Source organism: Laetiporus sulphureus, assembly GCF_001632365.1.
Source record: "Laetiporus sulphureus 93-53 unplaced genomic scaffold LAESUscaffold_23, whole genome shotgun sequence".
NCBI lineage: Eukaryota > Fungi > Basidiomycota > Agaricomycetes > Polyporales > Laetiporaceae > Laetiporus > Laetiporus sulphureus.
In genome coordinates, this window is record NW_024468532.1 from 126,819 (window position 1) to 141,796 (window position 14,978).

A 14,978-nucleotide genomic window follows, 5' to 3' on the forward strand; every position below is an offset into this window, starting at 1 on the left:
AATCGTGACGACACTACCGCCAAAAGATGTTACGTCCGTCAAGACAGAGGCGGCTGAAAACGTGTTAACCCATGATTCTGCAATCATTTGTAATGCACATACCTCCAGAGGTCGCAATTGAGAAAACGGAGCCAGCATCGGAAGTAATGGTATCAACCACACTATCGACTGGCGACAGGAATACGCATCAGCGGTGATTGAAAAGAAATGTATATGACCGAACTCACTCTGACGCTTCTCCTCTGCAGGATTGGCCTGGACAGCGGAGATCGCAAACAGCAGGCCGCAGAGGAAAGCAACGCTCTTGGGGAACATGGTGGATGGATACTTGGCGAACTGTAAAGCAAGCGTCGAGAGCTCTGGAGCGATGGGAGTATATATGTGGGGCCGCGAAAAACATGGTTTGCCGGAAACACAGTCTCGGCTGTGCGATGCGCCGTTAGCGGGGAGCATCGTCATTTGCACTGCATGGCGCGGCTTCATCGGAGTTTGGGCGCCTCCTTCTCTTCCGCTGCGCACGTGATGCGAATCCGCGGATAACGTTCTTCGCGCATGCGCAGTGCTTGGCCTTGACCTCAAACTCCTCGTCGCAAGCGCTATATTGAAAACATCATGCCTCGCGCCATCATCTCTCCTTCCGTGCTCGCCTCCGACTTTGGGCAGCTCACTGCAGAGTGCAAGCGGATGATCAGGGGCGGCGCAGAGTGGTTGCATATGGGTGCGCCCAGTTTCCGATCTAGATCTCATCGACTATGAACTCGTGCGGGGCAGATGTCATGGACGGGTGAATTCCATGAGAAGGCGCGAGTCCTCTATGCTGATGAACGTGCAATGGCAGCCATTTCGTGCCCAACATCACCATGGGTGCGTCTGAGTCTTCATCTGATGCTGCGCGACGCGAGATTCTCACAGCGGCATAGGCGCACCTATCCTATCCTGCGTGAAGAAGGACGTGCCAGATATCTTTATGGACTGCCACATGATGGTCGCCCAGCCTGAAAAGGTGCGATCTCGTCGTGATCGCAGCCAAAGCGTTCTGTCTAAGCGCATATAGTGGGTGAATGACATCGCAGATGCGGGTGGCGCTTTATACTGCTTCCATATTGAAGCCACATGTACGTATTTTGCCTGGATCCACCCGCAGTCTTTCATCAAGGTCATCAAACAGCGGACCCAACGTCACTAATCAACGCCATCCATGAGCGCAAGATGAAGGCAGGCGTCGCGGTATCCCCGGATACACCCTCGACTGCGATCACGGACGAAGTCGGCGCGGCAGCCGACATGCTTCTTGTCATGACCGTTTACCCCGGTGCGTTACCGCCCTCCGCAGCGCACGTCCGATCGCAGTACTGACTGTGGGGCACATTCCCAGGACGCGGTGGCCAGAAATTCCTCGAGCGCTGCGTGCCGAAGGTCGCGGAGCTCCGCGCACGATTCCCCGATAAGGACATCGAGGTCGATGGCGGCGTCGGCCCCAAGACCATCGGTGTATGCGCTGACGCTGGTGCGTCTCCCGATCGCGTTCGTGGTTCTCGGCGGTTTTTGCTCATTCGTGTTTCATCGTCAGGGAGTAACGTCATCGTTGCCGGGACAGCGATTTTCAACGCGTCAAACCCTGAAGAAGTCATCTCGCTCCTTAGACGCATAGTCGAAACGGCACAAGCTAAGGCAGCAGCGAAATGAGCACATTGCCATAGACATGGTCAATATCCGTACACTTTACGGAGTCGCGATTGTTGCATACCAATACTAGATGTATGTAGAATGAGACAAGAGTCACTGACGGACAGACAACAGACATCGTTAAGTATTCATTAAGGTATGATCGTATCCGGTGTACTACAGAATCATGCACGCCCGTCCATAAATTCACCAATTCCTACCCGCACGATAAGAACCCACCGGGCGGCATGACTCCATTCCATTCATTACATTACAGAGGCGTACGTGGCCATATGCATAGTGTGACAGTGCAGAGTGTGATGTGGCGAGGCATTATAAAAAATTCCTCGGAAGGTAGTAGCGTCTATATGGCCCAGCAGGCAGTGATGTCCACGGACACTGCAGCGGCTCGCTCGCACAGCGCAAATTTCGCCTTGACACAGATTACGTCCAATAGGTGGCTCATCAAAGAGCATAATGAATGAGGCCGCCGCGAAGCGACAGACACGCGCCTGTCGTCAGGACATTACCACTTTAGCCATTCCCCATACATGTTGGGCCGCTCCCCGCGGATGTATGCTTCGAATGTCCGCTTGAGCACCGTTGCCCAGTCGAGGTCGCGCTTGTCGTTCGCTACAACGTCGTCCTCTTGATCGGGAATGACTGTGCCAGACTCGGCAGCTGCAGCAGCTCGAGCAATCCGCTCGCCACTGATGAACCGCTCACCCAGGTCAGGCCAGTTCCGTAAAGGGTCAAACGGGAGCCACCTGCAGACAGAGCACATAGGTTAATTTGAACAGTACAAGAAGAGCGAAGACATACCAGAAGTTGTGGAAATGGTACGAGTAGGCACCCTTGAAGAAGCCGTCAAAGCCCAGAGCAGCGGGAGCCGCGCTCTGATCCCTTGGAGCCTCGAAAAAATGGCGGAACCTGGAGCAAATCGTCAGCAATGCCTACAAAACGGCGAAGGATGCGTACTCCGTGAGATACGGCTGAGGTGGACGATCTCTTTGCCAATACTCCGTGTTTAACCATGCAGAATCGAATAGCGCATCCGGAAGACGCAAAAGCAGGCCCTCCGTGTAGGCGTCTTTCGTGTACTTTGCAATTGTCATGGGGTGGAAGTCCAAACGGTTCTTGAGGGCAGTACGGAAGAGGAACGTTCCCAAGGCCGAACCCTTGTTCATGTGCAGCACGGCCGTATTGTACGTCTCCAGACGAGACCATCGGTATGCAAATGCGCCCCTCCAACCCCAGAGCTCCTCCCAGTCACGTAGGAAAATCGTGTCTGCATCGAGGTAGATCCCACCGAACCTATGGCATAGGACGAACCGCGCCATGTCCGAAAGAATGACCGACAGTCTGTCATACGCAGCAGCCGACGTGGAACCAACGCGGTTGAACTTGTCGTCTTTGCCCTTCGTAGGAGCTGGCGCCGCCGCGACCGTTGCACCCTCGCCGTCCTCCCCATTTTCCCCGGCCACCTCATCAACGGTATCATCCTGCTCTTGAATCTGCACCTTCTCAACAAACCCTCCCGAATTGAACAGAGTGTCCCGCAACGACCTCCACTCGTCTTTGAGCTCCGGAATGCCATCCAGCTGTTCGGTAGTGTTCCACAGCTTGAACTGAATGACGTCCTTGAATCGCGGGTGCAGGAAGGGCGATGCCCACGGGTTGGATTTCAGCTTGTCGAACATCTCCCGCATAGCACTGGGGTTGGGAATGGCAGCTGCAGGCCCGGGATTGATCCACACCCAGAACTTGGGACGGCACACATATGGATCTTGGTGGTCATCATCAAGGTGGAGGCCTAGGTTCTGAGTGAATAGGAACGACAGGAGCGCGAGATACGGCTTGTCCGTAAAGTCTCCTGCCCAGAACAGATGGAATATCCGGGGGTTCTCATTGTCGCACGGCATAGGCTGATCCTTGTACGGTCTGTACTTCGGCGGCGGGGACAAGTTCAGATGGGGTTCCCAATCGACGCCACGCTTCTTGCTGAAGTCATTGTTGAGCTCGGATTCACCTTGAGTCTTCAATGATGCATAATTGGGCTTGAGCATGGCATCAGGCTCTGTGATGTTTTCGGACTCTCCGTCCTCAATATATATGTATTTCCAGTCATCCATCTTCCCTCTCCGCAGTCTGGCCTGGTTGTCCAGTCCAGCACCTATCCGAAGGACCTCCAGACAGTCTCGCACATACTAACGTATTCGCGATAAATACGAGTGCTGTCTCGGGAAGAATAAAGCTGACCTTGTTGGCCGAGAAGTCACAGTGCTCCATAATGACGTCCATATCCGCGACACTCCCCGGGACCGGCCTCGGAGGATAAGCAACATTAGGAGGGCTTGCCTGTATGTCCAGATAGACGCGTTTGGCACCATTGCCAATAGTGTTCGTTATAATGGGCGACCTATACCGTGATGGAATATTTGCCGACTTGCGTGCTGGCAGCGCGGGATTCAGCGGTGGTGTGGTCATTCCAATCTGTTTTGGAACTAAGCAATATCTATCAGCGAGACAAAGCAACCATCAGTGCAGACCGCATACGCACGCTTCCTGCTGCTTGGATAGTGCCCCGCTGCGATCTCCCATTCCCATATTCGCTGCAAGTCCTCCGGTCTGTAGACGAGGGTACCCGACTCTCCGGACGAGAGCGGCCACTTTTTCTCTTCTGTCGCAAAGCGTTTGTGGAACGCGAATACGGTGAACACCATGATGAAGAGACCCATGCACAGTATGAGCGGCCCTCTCCTCCGCCCAAACCGAGTGACGCTAAACTGATGCAGGCGCGCTGGATTGGGAGCCATTAGTCGCAGGCGACGCGTGCGCACGCCCGGTATAGGCAGTGATAGAGGTATGAACCAGGACGAGGTGGGATGATGTCGATGCCATTTTTCTCGGACAGCGGTCGAGTGAGTGGGAAGACCGTTGAAACGTGTGCGTTCCGCGTAGCCATTTCCGTTTTGCTGGAAGTAGACCGACGAGGCCATGAATGGATGTGAGCCCTGGATAAGCAGGCGGCCGGCTCGAGGCGAAGAGGGACCGCTCAGCGACACAGAAGAGTAAAGTAATGGTAGGAGGGAGAGCTGCTGCAAAGTGTCCGGGCGTAAATCCCAAGATGCATGCCACGTGCATGCCCAGACGATCGCTACGTGTAAAGTTGCCAACCCGGACTAGCGTCGCTTCCATGCCTCATCATCAACTCCCCGGTCCGCTAGCTGCACACCCATGGAGGTACAATGAATACATTTTATCGGCTAATTGTTACATCGGTACAAGACAACATTTCGACTGCATTACTTCTCACAATCCGAGCGGCTGCATCTCCAGGTCGGCAGAGTCGGTGGGCACGGACAGGATGCGAACCGTGTTCGTGTGACCCAGACCGCCTCTCCACCCCTGCACAGCAACAATGGTCGTGCCGGTCTTGATGAGACCCATCTTCAGCGCGTTGCGCAGCCCGAAGCGGATGCGGTTGTCAACCTAGATATAACGGATGTGATCGGTCCTTCCACGCAGCCACGGCAAATAATGTGCTCACGTCTGTCTGCCATTGGTGGGGCTCGATCCCGCGGGGCTCAGAATACCAGAACGAGTAGCAGCCGCGGCTCAGGTGGATCTGGCGAGCGGTCTGCTGGTCCCGGGTCACTGCGGGGAAGACCTTAGCGGGTCACCCTAGGCAGCTTGCCACTAGAGCACTCACCAGTAATGATAGGCGCACTGGGACGGTACTTCGACACGAGGCGCGCTGTGTTACCGCTGGTCGATAGCACAATGATGGCGCTTGCATTTTGCTCAAGCGCAGCACCAACAGCGGCGACAGCGACAGTCTCCACAGTGTCTGTCGGACGAGGAGTGGCCAACCTGATCTCGTCGTACAAGGGAGGGTAGCAAATCATGGCCTCCGCGAGGAGACAGCACTCAGCCATCATCAACACTCAACAAAAAGTTAGCAAAGATAGCGTGCATATAGCATGAAACGAACGTACCAGACTCGATGGGGTAAGCACCCTTCGCGCTCTCACCGGATAGCATGACACAGTCTGCGCCGTCAAGGACAGCATTCGCCACGTCGCTGACTTCAGCACGAGTTGGCCTGGGATTGTTCTGAAAGTGATGAGATCGATTCAGATGAGTGACACCCAGCTGGACGACTTACCATCATGGACTGACAATCCGCTCGTTAGATGATCGTTTAGTATTGCGGAACAAAAAAAAGATCGCTCACATCCAACATCTGAGTAGCAACAATGACAGGCTTTCCGGCTACGTTGCATTTCGCGATCATCATCTTCTGCGCAAGGAAGACCTGGCTCGGCGGGATCTCGATACCAAGATCACCACGCGCGACCATGACACCGTCAGTCTCCCGCAAGATCTCGTCAAAGTTCTCGACGCCCTGCAAGTTCTCAATTTTGACGATGATCTTGATGTTTGCGCCATCGGGGCCGAGAACTTCACGGATGTGGCGTACATCCTGCGCACGTCGGATGAAGGAAGCGAAGATCATGTCCACCCCGTTCTTGACACCGAAGCGCAGGTCCGCCTGGTCCTTCTCGGAGAGCGCAGGGAGATCGACCTCTGTGTTGGGAAGGTTGACACCCTTGTGCGATGATAAGGTACCGTTGTTGAGGGAGCGAACACGAACATTGATGCCGTCAATGGAGATGACCAAGAGCGACAGGATACCTGGGAGAAAGAACGCATATATGTTGGATTCCTCGGCGTCAACAGAACGGCGGTCACTGACCATCATCGACATAGATCAGCTTGCCCGGGGCGGTGACCTTAGAAAGGTTTACCTGGCACATAGGTTGTTCAGCAGCCGGAAGACCGTACGTACGCGCCAACACGTACATAATCTACATACATAACCTTGTCATCGCAGATGTTGCGGTACTTGCTGTCAGCAGAGATGATAAACTCGTGGCCGGCAGGGATTTTGATCTACACGAGAATTCAGAGCATCAAGACGCTGTAAGCACTCGCAATAGCAAGAAGGATCATATATTCACATCAGTGTCATTCCTCATGTTGCCCGTACGAATCTCAGGTCCTTTCTGATCACGATCGACAGTGAGCCAGAGCACCCTCGGTAATCCGGTCAATTACTCACCGTGTCCAAAGCAATTGCAATCGGGCGACAGTCCGGCGTCTCTGCAAAGTGTTTGTTAAAAATGGGTTTTCCGATCCGGGAACGTGTTCTTACGTGCCACCATCTTCCTGGTGTTGTCGATGACGCTCTGGTGGTACTCATACGTGCCGTGGGAGAAATTCATGCGGACTAGATCTCTGCTCAACTGACCACTCTCGGGCTATGATGAGGATGACTACACACCAATGCTGACACCCGCACGGACGAGCTTGCCGAGCATCTCGACGCTGTTCACCTTCGGACCTGCGTCGGGGTGAGCATCTCGACCAGCTGCGCGATAAGGGCCTCGCAGACGAACCTATTGTCGCGATGATGGCGGTCTGCACGAGCATTAAGCAGAGCAATCAATGGCAGGACGTGTTGGGACGCACCTTGCGGAGGTGCTTAGTCTCCTCAGTGGGGAGCGGAGCCTGGTCGATCTTCAAACTGGCGAACCATTCGAGGCGCGAAGTCGGAGGGCCGGACATGGCTGCTAGCTAAAGGTTAACAAGAGGTGCACGAAGACGTAAGCAGCTGGTTCCTCTTTTATAAGACGAGGAGAGAAGAGAAAGCGGAGCTAGAGGGGAGCGGTGGTACGATGGACGACAGCCTTTTAAGTAAACGAACTTGGATAGACGCGTGCGCGCGAGGATTGGAAGATCTGATACGGACCAACTGGACAGTTAAGAACGTGCACTGCGCGTCCTGTGATATTGGGTACGAGGAGGTTATGGGCGAATACAGGAAGGATGGTAGACAAATAAGGCCCTTTGGACGTATTTATGCGCGTCGATGGCGCTGATTAGCGGCGTGCATGTCGGCGCACGCACGCGCAGGCCGCATCGATCCTTCATTTAAAATCTATTTCCGTCATCTGCGTCATCCTTCGAGGCAGCCATCATCGAGTCTGGAGACATCCAGGTTCATAACAATTGCCGACACTCCGCATTCCAGATACACTACACAAATACACACAACCACAACTAGATGTCCAACAAGCCAACCATCCAAAGCATGTCCGCATCCTCACCGACAGTTACATCACTCGGAAGATCCAATTGTGCAGGCTGTTTTCCGAGAGATGTTGCGCCGTCTCTGCCGCCCAGTCTCTCTTCTCCCCGTTGGTGGTGCTGCTGACACCGATGTCCATGTCCTTGAACAGATATTCACACGCGATCGCCCTGCCAGAATGGTATCCAACACCATCATACGCGCGGATGAATAGCAAGGGAAGGCTCCTGCCTGAAATCCTTTCCGGCTTGGACCGCTGCTTGCCGGCAGCTGCGTCTGCAGCTTCCTCGTTCGTAGGCAACGCGTCTTCCTCCAAAGCCTTTAGCATTTCTCCCTTGGACGGCATCTCGACAACGACGATCGCATGGAGTGGCCCAGCGGTAGGGTTGCTAGGGGTGGATTGGGGACCATAAGTGCCCGCAGTGGGGACAAATCTGATCGGACCTTCGCCTGCGGAGGGTGAAATGAAGGACGGCCCAGCGGCTGAGGTTATACCCACTGCAGCGGCCTGGTACACACGCAGTCGTAGTGGACCAAGGGGACCAAGGTAAACATCAAGAGGATCAACCGTGTTAGTTGCCGGATTGTGATAGAAAAAGTTCGCCGCCGTCAGCTCAAGCACATCGACCTGTTGCTGTGGCATATTCTGCTGAGAACGATACAACGGTGCTGTGAACAACGTGGGGAAGGGTGTAATAGGCAGATCGGGTATCCTTGAATTCTGGCCAAATGCATCGAAGAACGTGTATTGGAACTTTGCTGTCCATTCCTATCAGCGTTGTGAATTTCATAGATATAGCTTTGAAAACATACAGATTCCGACAATTGTCCAACAGAGGTAGTCGTCGACTTCGTCAATCATGATCGTCTGGCCATCCTTCACTTCTTCCCGCACACGAGGCGCCTGGAAACCAAGCGGGTGCGATCCAGCTTGATTGGACATCCCCGCGGAAGGGGGGACGACTACACCGGGAGTGCCGGGAACTGGGCCCGCCGCAGACAAGTAATGCCTGCTGCCGTCAGGGTTGATCCTCTGCAGAGCGATCTTCTGCATCTGACTGACGGGACCTCCGTCATCAGGGGCGATCCTCCCTTTGTCGACCTTACGAATAACTAAAGGAGGGGTGGATGTTCCGGTGACTGTCTCTGTCAAGACGATCTTGCTGCCATAGACGACGGTTTGTGGACCAGGACCAGCTGCGCAAAAGCGTAGGTCGTGAGTATTGGCACTGCCAGGATTCCAGGGTCACGTGGGGACGCACCGAGCGGACCAGGATCGCTGTCCGTAGGAGGTGGGCGCGTTATAACATTCACATTGAAGGCGGACCACGATATATTGCTCGCGGAAAGCTGTCCATGGTCAACGGTCATGTATTTCGTGCGTACAGTCTGGGAGTTGATGCGATTAAATAACGACACAGGACCTCCAGCCAGAATGCAGGACGAGATGCTACGCGTCTTGGCCGTCTTCTTCGAAGGTTTGGAGATGATTGTCACTGGAGCAGAGTCGAACGATGCCCAGACTCGTCCTGAGCCCGCGTCGCCACCGTCAGGAGCGGATGGCGGTGGTTCCGCGATATCTAGCGACAGCTGGAAACTCTTTGTCTTTGCCGTCCCAGATACATGCAAGAACTTGAAGCTAGCATTTAGGTTGTGATCTAATGGCGCCTTCTGCTCGAACGAACGTTCCCCCGTCTCGGTGACCACAGCCATAGCCATTTGCTGCGTCTTCATATTCCATACAGGCCCTTCAATGTGGACTACAGGCGGTGGACATAGGAAGCGCTTCTCGCTTCCATATGACTTTTGCGCGACGGCTGCATGCAGGCAGATGACAGTCGTCATGTTCATGACGCGCCCCTGGTCGGCGGTAATATGTTCCCTGACGACGCGGCGTATCTTGTTATGAGGATCCTCCGTATCTGTGTCCTCCAATCTACGTTTCTGGCCCGCCCGCTGAAGGTGCGCGTTAGTGAATCGCGGTCGCAATAGACGCGTTGACGCTTACCTGAGGGAGGGAATTAGATCCATCGTGCTGCTGCTGCTGCTGATGTGATGGTGGAGGCGGAGGTGGCGGCAAAGAGTACAGCGGGATCTGCCCGCTCGTAGGTACAGGAACTTGTTTGGCTGCTTCAAAAATAGACTGCAATTGATCGGCGCTGGACATGTCGATCGAGCGACCTTGCGACAGAGATGGATGTGAGGGGTGGGGTGGGTGGGCGGGGATGTGGTGGTTCGCGACCTACGGCGGATCAGGAATGCAACCAGAAGGCCAGACAAGTGTGGACTTTACGAGCGAGTTGAGATCGGGCTGGTGCGGTGAGGCTGGGCGAGACATCTGAGCGTGGACGGGAGGCGGTAGATGGTCGTGGGTAGAGGTTGCGGCGGTAGAGGCCATCTGGAGGAGAGGGGACGAGTCGAAGGGGATTATAGTGCGCATACTGGCTAGAGCTCTAGCAGTGAAGCTGTGGGAAATGTCGACTGTGGGAGTGGGAAGAAACCGGCTTTTTACCCACGCGCGTCACTCTTATAGCAACCGCAATGACCCCGTGGACTAAGGTCACGGGGTCCCTCGGCTCCTCGGCCGCCACCTTCTCTTCCCTGTCCATCCTGATGAATGGACAACGCTCGCTTTCATCTGCCTGGCGACCTCGACCACTGCTCGGCCCAAGCACATGCCCATCCCGCATGAAACAGAATATGTACAGGCACCGTGAGCATCACTAAAGCTGCCCGTCGAAGAACTCGAGTGCCCTCCACATGCCGCGATATACTAGCGACCCGCGGTCTCCGTCCAGAAGCTCGACGTCTCCGTCGGTCCGAGGCGCGAATAGCTGGTCGAAGGTGACCAGCGGCTTCTCGCGTTTGTGCAGCAAAGAAGCCTGTCTCTTGCGTAGTCCACATAACACGTAGTACAGGCCATCGTCGTCCGTGGGCCCATCTTCGGCGTATGGGGACAGCAGCTGTTCTCCAAGAGATGGATCGTTCGCGGCCCCAGATGGCATGAATTCTCCTAAGCGAATCGCATTAATCAACCCTGCATCAACACCTTGGAAATTGAGTGTACTCCTTACCGAGCGCCAGGATGCCTAGTTTGTCCTCGTGTTTGATGATATCTGCAGTTGCTTCGTCTGCAGCGCCGATCAGACTGGTATCTGGTGGTGTCGGAGGCAGGAATTCTTCCGCGATCGGAGAGGAAACTCGAGAATGCTCCGCACATTCTGAGTCGCTGTCGCCGTCGCAGTCCTGCAGCCACTTCCACTGTTGCTCTTGAGAACCTTCAGCGAAGCACAGTTGTGAGGGAAAGAAGCTGGTCAGGTTGAATGGGTCCTCCCGCTCTGTTCGGGGCGAATAAGGAGATGTCACATGCAAGGGTGTATGGTGAGCACCCGCGCTACGAGTGCGACGCAAGGGAAGGGGGCGAGCGGGGTATATGTGAGAGCTGCCGGGCAAGGCGGCAGATGAAGAGACTAGTAGAGCAGACTTTGAGCGTGAAATAGACATGATGTTGTGCTGGCTCTTCCTGCAGGAAGGTGGGGTATATGTACAAAGGAGTGTCGAGGATCCGCGCACTGGAGCAGGCGGAGGTTGGAGGAAGCGAAAGCTGGCTAGCAGCTGGGCGTGGCCAGTCCATTCCCAACGAGGCGGTCGTGACGGTGCGGCCTTCCTGCAATGTTCATGATCGAGACTCCGCCTCCCCCCGTGGGGTCACGCCACCTACCGAGTTGTGCCGGAGAACTTGGCCGCCACAATCATTCAAAATTCAAATAAAAGAAGATTGCAGAACCGTAAGGGTCTTGGGAACATTAAGACTTGCCGTCTAGCCTTACATGGGGAGTGTCGCTGCCACCGTGCGATCGCTGCCACGGACGCCTGTAGTGTAACGAACGAATCGTGTGGATAGATTACTCGTGTACAACGATGAGTGCAATAAGTAACATGAGAGGGACATGGTACATGAACACGACACGAAAGACGAACATGTATGATATGATTGAGTGCAAGTCCAAATGCTAGACATTAGTCCATGATCCAATGATCCATGCAAGAGAATGAAACAAAGTTCGGTCGGTAGGTAGCAACTGTCATGAAGGCCCACTCGTACATGGTACGGCAAGATCGTGGTCGGGGGTCCAGTGCGTCAACAAGAGCCGATCATGTCATACGGTGCGACATGCAACATCGCGGTAGGTCATCGCGGCATATTCGACATGCGTCGTCCATCCGCAGGTCGGCCATCCTGCGCGTCAGGGAAGGGCACTGCAGGTGGGCGGCGCGACTGCGTCGTGTGCTCCTCGGGCCGCGTGCTCCGCTCGACGTCTTCCTGGTACCTCTGCCAGTCCTTGACCTTGAGCATCGACATCCGCCTCGACGACGTGCCCCCTCCCTGCACTGCCGTCAGCACGTCCGTGCTCAGCGGCCGTGACTCCCCATCGTTCCCTTCAGAGTCGTGAAGCGCCTTCGACTTCCGCTTCGAAGAATCCGGATGCTCGCCCGGCTTGTCATGCTTGCCCTCGCCTTTGCCCACGATAGCAGCACGCTGGGCCTGTCGCTTCGCCGTGGCTTGCTTCTCAGCAGCCTTCGCTTTTTCCCATCGACGCTTCGCCTCCTGGATTTCGATCTGCTCCTGCTCATGACGAGTTATCGGCTCCTGCATCTGCTTCATTTTCTGGCGGTGCCGTTCCGCGAGCTCCTCGTACGTATGCGTTGTCCAGGGTACACGCTCCTCCGCTGGCTGCGGAGTAGGAGATACCGTCTGTCTTCGAGGAGGAAGAATCACAACGGGTGCGCCTCCAGTAGGTGGAGGGCGTGACTTGCTCTGGTCGATCGGAGCATGATCTGTCCGCAGAACGATGGGAATCTCACTGCTAGGGGAGGTCAAGAAGGGGTTCCGGGAATGACGCATATTCTCGGTTTCCACAGGCTTTTCTACTTGAGTCGACGTCAAGGCACTCTCGAGCCGCTTCCGGTGCATAAGTGCCTCCTCCACCGCTGGTGAGATGGGCACGCTTATGGGGGTGGTTGGAATCGGGGCGGTTACCCCAGACGGCGGCTGCAGCAGCTTACGGTCCCGCACGTACGTATCCCAATCGTCGTCCCGTAGCGGCGCACTGGAGGGTCTGCCAATCGACTGTCCCAAGTTGGATGCCGTCGACATGTTTGACAGCATCAAAGACTGCACGCGACCGCGAGGGTCAGCTTGTCGCGGAGGCCGCAGGTGCGAAGGAGCACTGAGATTACCGAAGTCCCGAGAAGTAAACGACGGGTGACGTGAACTGGAAGATGATGAGGGATCTGGAGTTTCCGTTTTCAAGATCTCGATGGATTTCCTGATTGTCTGGATCTCCGCCAGGAGCTCCTCTTTCCGCCGCAGATCCTCCAATTCGCTAGAGTTCAAAAGACCCTTTTCCTTCTCCTTCTCCTTAGACGTCTTCGGATGATCCGAACCAGCGATGTAGCCTTGAGGGACGTCATTCTCGATGTCGGTCCCTAGATCGAGCACGGGTAGCGCCCCAGGGGTTTGCAGCAACTTGCTAGCCGAACGGTTGAACTCCTCACTAGGGGCAGTAGCAGCAACGAAGTCGGACACTCCGGATTGATAACGCTGACGGGGGTGCTGTACGACAGTGGACCCGGACGTATTGTTGTCATCAGGAGTCGGTGTGCCTCTATCGCAACCATCTTTCAACAATGAGGAGAAATCGCTCTCCTTTCGGCCATGCTTGTACAGCATAGAATGATCACGCTCCCATTCCGCTTTCTCTTGATCGATGTCAACGAATGCTAAAGCAGCCCGAGCCTCGGCTTCTTCGTTGCGACGCTTGGCCTCGCTCTGGATCTCCTTTAGCTTAACCTGAAGTACCTTGAGCACCTGGAACTGCACAGCGATACCCATGAGTGCGACCGCACCCATGAGACCAAGCTCGATCTCCATCGTTTGGTTTATGGGGAATGCGATGCCGTTGTCCGTGAATTTGGGGAAAAGGGCAGTGAAGCCGAGATTCCACACGTAGAACTGTCAATGACCATGAGTTACTGGTCACATAATCTTAAAGATCCAAACATGTACCTCCTTGAGATCACCGGTGGTGAAACAATCGATCCCCAGAATGACAGCGGTTGCACCGACGAATGCAGTAGAGAGCAGAAGAATATGGTAGTGAAGCTTTGGGATGGTGCAAAGGACGAAACCCACTGCACCAGAGCCTGGATGGACATGGCCATAATGGATTAAACAGACTGCAGATCGCTTCAAGAACCACACGTACAGATGTAGAGGATCCATCGGAAGCCAATGGGTGATATCAAGCCACCCGCCTTGAAGCACTGTACCCACATGGCGACGACGAATCCACCCCAAGCACCGACAAAGTACCTCGTAGCCTGCCAGAAGAATATGGCGATCCCTCCTCCTGCTATCCCCGCGATCCCGCAAGCCAACATGAAAAGGCCGCGGACAGCGGTACTAGGCGGGTTAAGCGCTTGCAGAACACCAAACCTTACGATGAGCACGAAACAAACGAGCGCGAAGGTGTATACACCGATAAGGAACAGCGATGACCAGCGATTCTTGTGTCCCCAGAATACGCTGGGCAAACCGGTGAGGATCAGCAAGGCACCCAGGACGCCGAACGCGGGGTCAATTCTTGTGTCTAGAGTGTATGCAGAGTCGGCAGAAGCAGAAGCAGAAGCCGAGGCCGTGCTGTTCAAAGTGGTCGTAGAGGAGGTTGCAGAGGAGGTCGCAGAGGAGGTCGCGTTGGAGGTAATCGTGACATTGTATGTCGACACAGGGATGACCGTAGGCACAGTTGTGATGTTCTCGCCGCCTGACTGAATGATGGTTGAAGTGGTGACATAGCTCGTGGTCAGGGAAAGTGACGTTCGAGTCGCGCTCGCCGTGGAGGAGCCGGATTGAGAGGAAGTGCGCGAAGATGAGGACGCTGCCGAGCTGGACGAGGTTCCCGACGACTGAGCGGAAACCGCGCCGACCAAGGACCCGGCTACCAGAATCCACGGCCAGAGAGCACGGGCGATGGCCACCATGGCGGGAGGCGGAGGGTGGAGGAAAGGAGAGAAGGAAGAGTGAGAGAATATAGACCTTAATGGGCGTACAGAAGATACATGATGAAGCTAGCCCCAGGCTTCCGAGGGCGGCTGC

General features: G+C 55.0%; 7 protein-coding genes across 7 annotated transcripts in view; 1 reads left to right on the forward strand and 6 right to left on the reverse strand.

The window, feature by feature from the left end:
* The window catches only part of LAESUDRAFT_714572 (uncharacterized protein), a gene marked incomplete at both ends in the record, with an annotated part of 946 nt that extends 631 nt beyond the window's left edge, over positions 1-315 (reverse strand). Inside the window, 2 exons of the mRNA XM_040907079.1 lie at positions 103-168; positions 228-315. Of these exons, the coding sequence (XP_040763608.1) occupies positions 103-168; positions 228-315 (154 nt within the window). The remainder of the gene's footprint in view (positions 1-102; positions 169-227) is intronic.
* A 297-nt stretch (positions 316-612) lies between these two features.
* LAESUDRAFT_654988 (ribulose-5-phosphate 3-epimerase) lies at positions 613-1,686 on the forward strand (the record flags this gene model as incomplete). Its single annotated transcript, XM_040904524.1, has 8 exons — positions 613-718; positions 772-784; positions 839-864; positions 921-1,003; positions 1,055-1,115; positions 1,169-1,312; positions 1,376-1,511; positions 1,575-1,686. The coding sequence occupies 8 exons, from the start codon at positions 613-615 to the stop codon at positions 1,684-1,686; spliced, it is 681 nt and encodes a 226-aa protein (XP_040763609.1).
* Positions 1,687-2,191: 505 nt separating this feature from the next.
* LAESUDRAFT_654694 (uncharacterized protein) lies at positions 2,192-4,664 on the reverse strand (the record flags this gene model as incomplete). The annotated part of the gene is made up of 5 exons (XM_040904499.1): positions 2,192-2,432; positions 2,488-2,595; positions 2,644-3,872; positions 3,925-4,169; positions 4,226-4,664. 5 exons carry the CDS (start codon positions 4,662-4,664, stop codon positions 2,192-2,194), a joined length of 2,262 nt encoding a protein of 753 aa, XP_040763610.1.
* Positions 4,665-4,960: 296 nt separating this feature from the next.
* On the reverse strand, positions 4,961-7,543 carry LAESUDRAFT_726446 (pyruvate kinase). The gene is made up of 15 exons (XM_040909034.1): positions 7,481-7,543; positions 7,201-7,305; positions 7,128-7,149; positions 7,013-7,072; positions 6,884-6,958; positions 6,791-6,831; positions 6,690-6,734; positions 6,532-6,621; positions 6,425-6,476; positions 5,903-6,363; positions 5,834-5,842; positions 5,664-5,781; positions 5,378-5,611; positions 5,216-5,322; positions 4,961-5,157 (listed from the first exon to the last, which is right to left on the reverse strand). Exons 2-15 carry the CDS (start codon positions 7,294-7,296, stop codon positions 4,978-4,980), a joined length of 1,590 nt encoding a protein of 529 aa, XP_040763611.1. The 5' UTR covers positions 7,297-7,305; positions 7,481-7,543; the 3' UTR covers positions 4,961-4,977.
* A 301-nt stretch (positions 7,544-7,844) lies between these two features.
* Positions 7,845-10,259, reverse strand: LAESUDRAFT_759772 (uncharacterized protein; the record flags this gene model as incomplete). The annotated part of the gene is made up of 5 exons (XM_040912635.1): positions 7,845-8,578; positions 8,633-9,016; positions 9,082-9,775; positions 9,828-10,061; positions 10,113-10,259. 5 exons carry the CDS (start codon positions 10,257-10,259, stop codon positions 7,845-7,847), a joined length of 2,193 nt encoding a protein of 730 aa, XP_040763612.1.
* Positions 10,260-10,542: 283 nt separating this feature from the next.
* LAESUDRAFT_759773 (uncharacterized protein) lies at positions 10,543-11,323 on the reverse strand (the record flags this gene model as incomplete). The annotated part of the gene is made up of 2 exons (XM_040912636.1): positions 10,543-10,832; positions 10,894-11,323. 2 exons carry the CDS (start codon positions 11,321-11,323, stop codon positions 10,543-10,545), a joined length of 720 nt encoding a protein of 239 aa, XP_040763613.1.
* A 688-nt stretch (positions 11,324-12,011) lies between these two features.
* On the reverse strand, positions 12,012-14,863 carry LAESUDRAFT_759774 (uncharacterized protein; the record flags this gene model as incomplete). Its single annotated transcript, XM_040912637.1, has 3 exons — positions 12,012-13,835; positions 13,890-14,026; positions 14,089-14,863. 3 exons carry the CDS (start codon positions 14,861-14,863, stop codon positions 12,012-12,014), a joined length of 2,736 nt encoding a protein of 911 aa, XP_040763614.1.
* Positions 14,864-14,978: the final 115 nt, after the last annotated feature.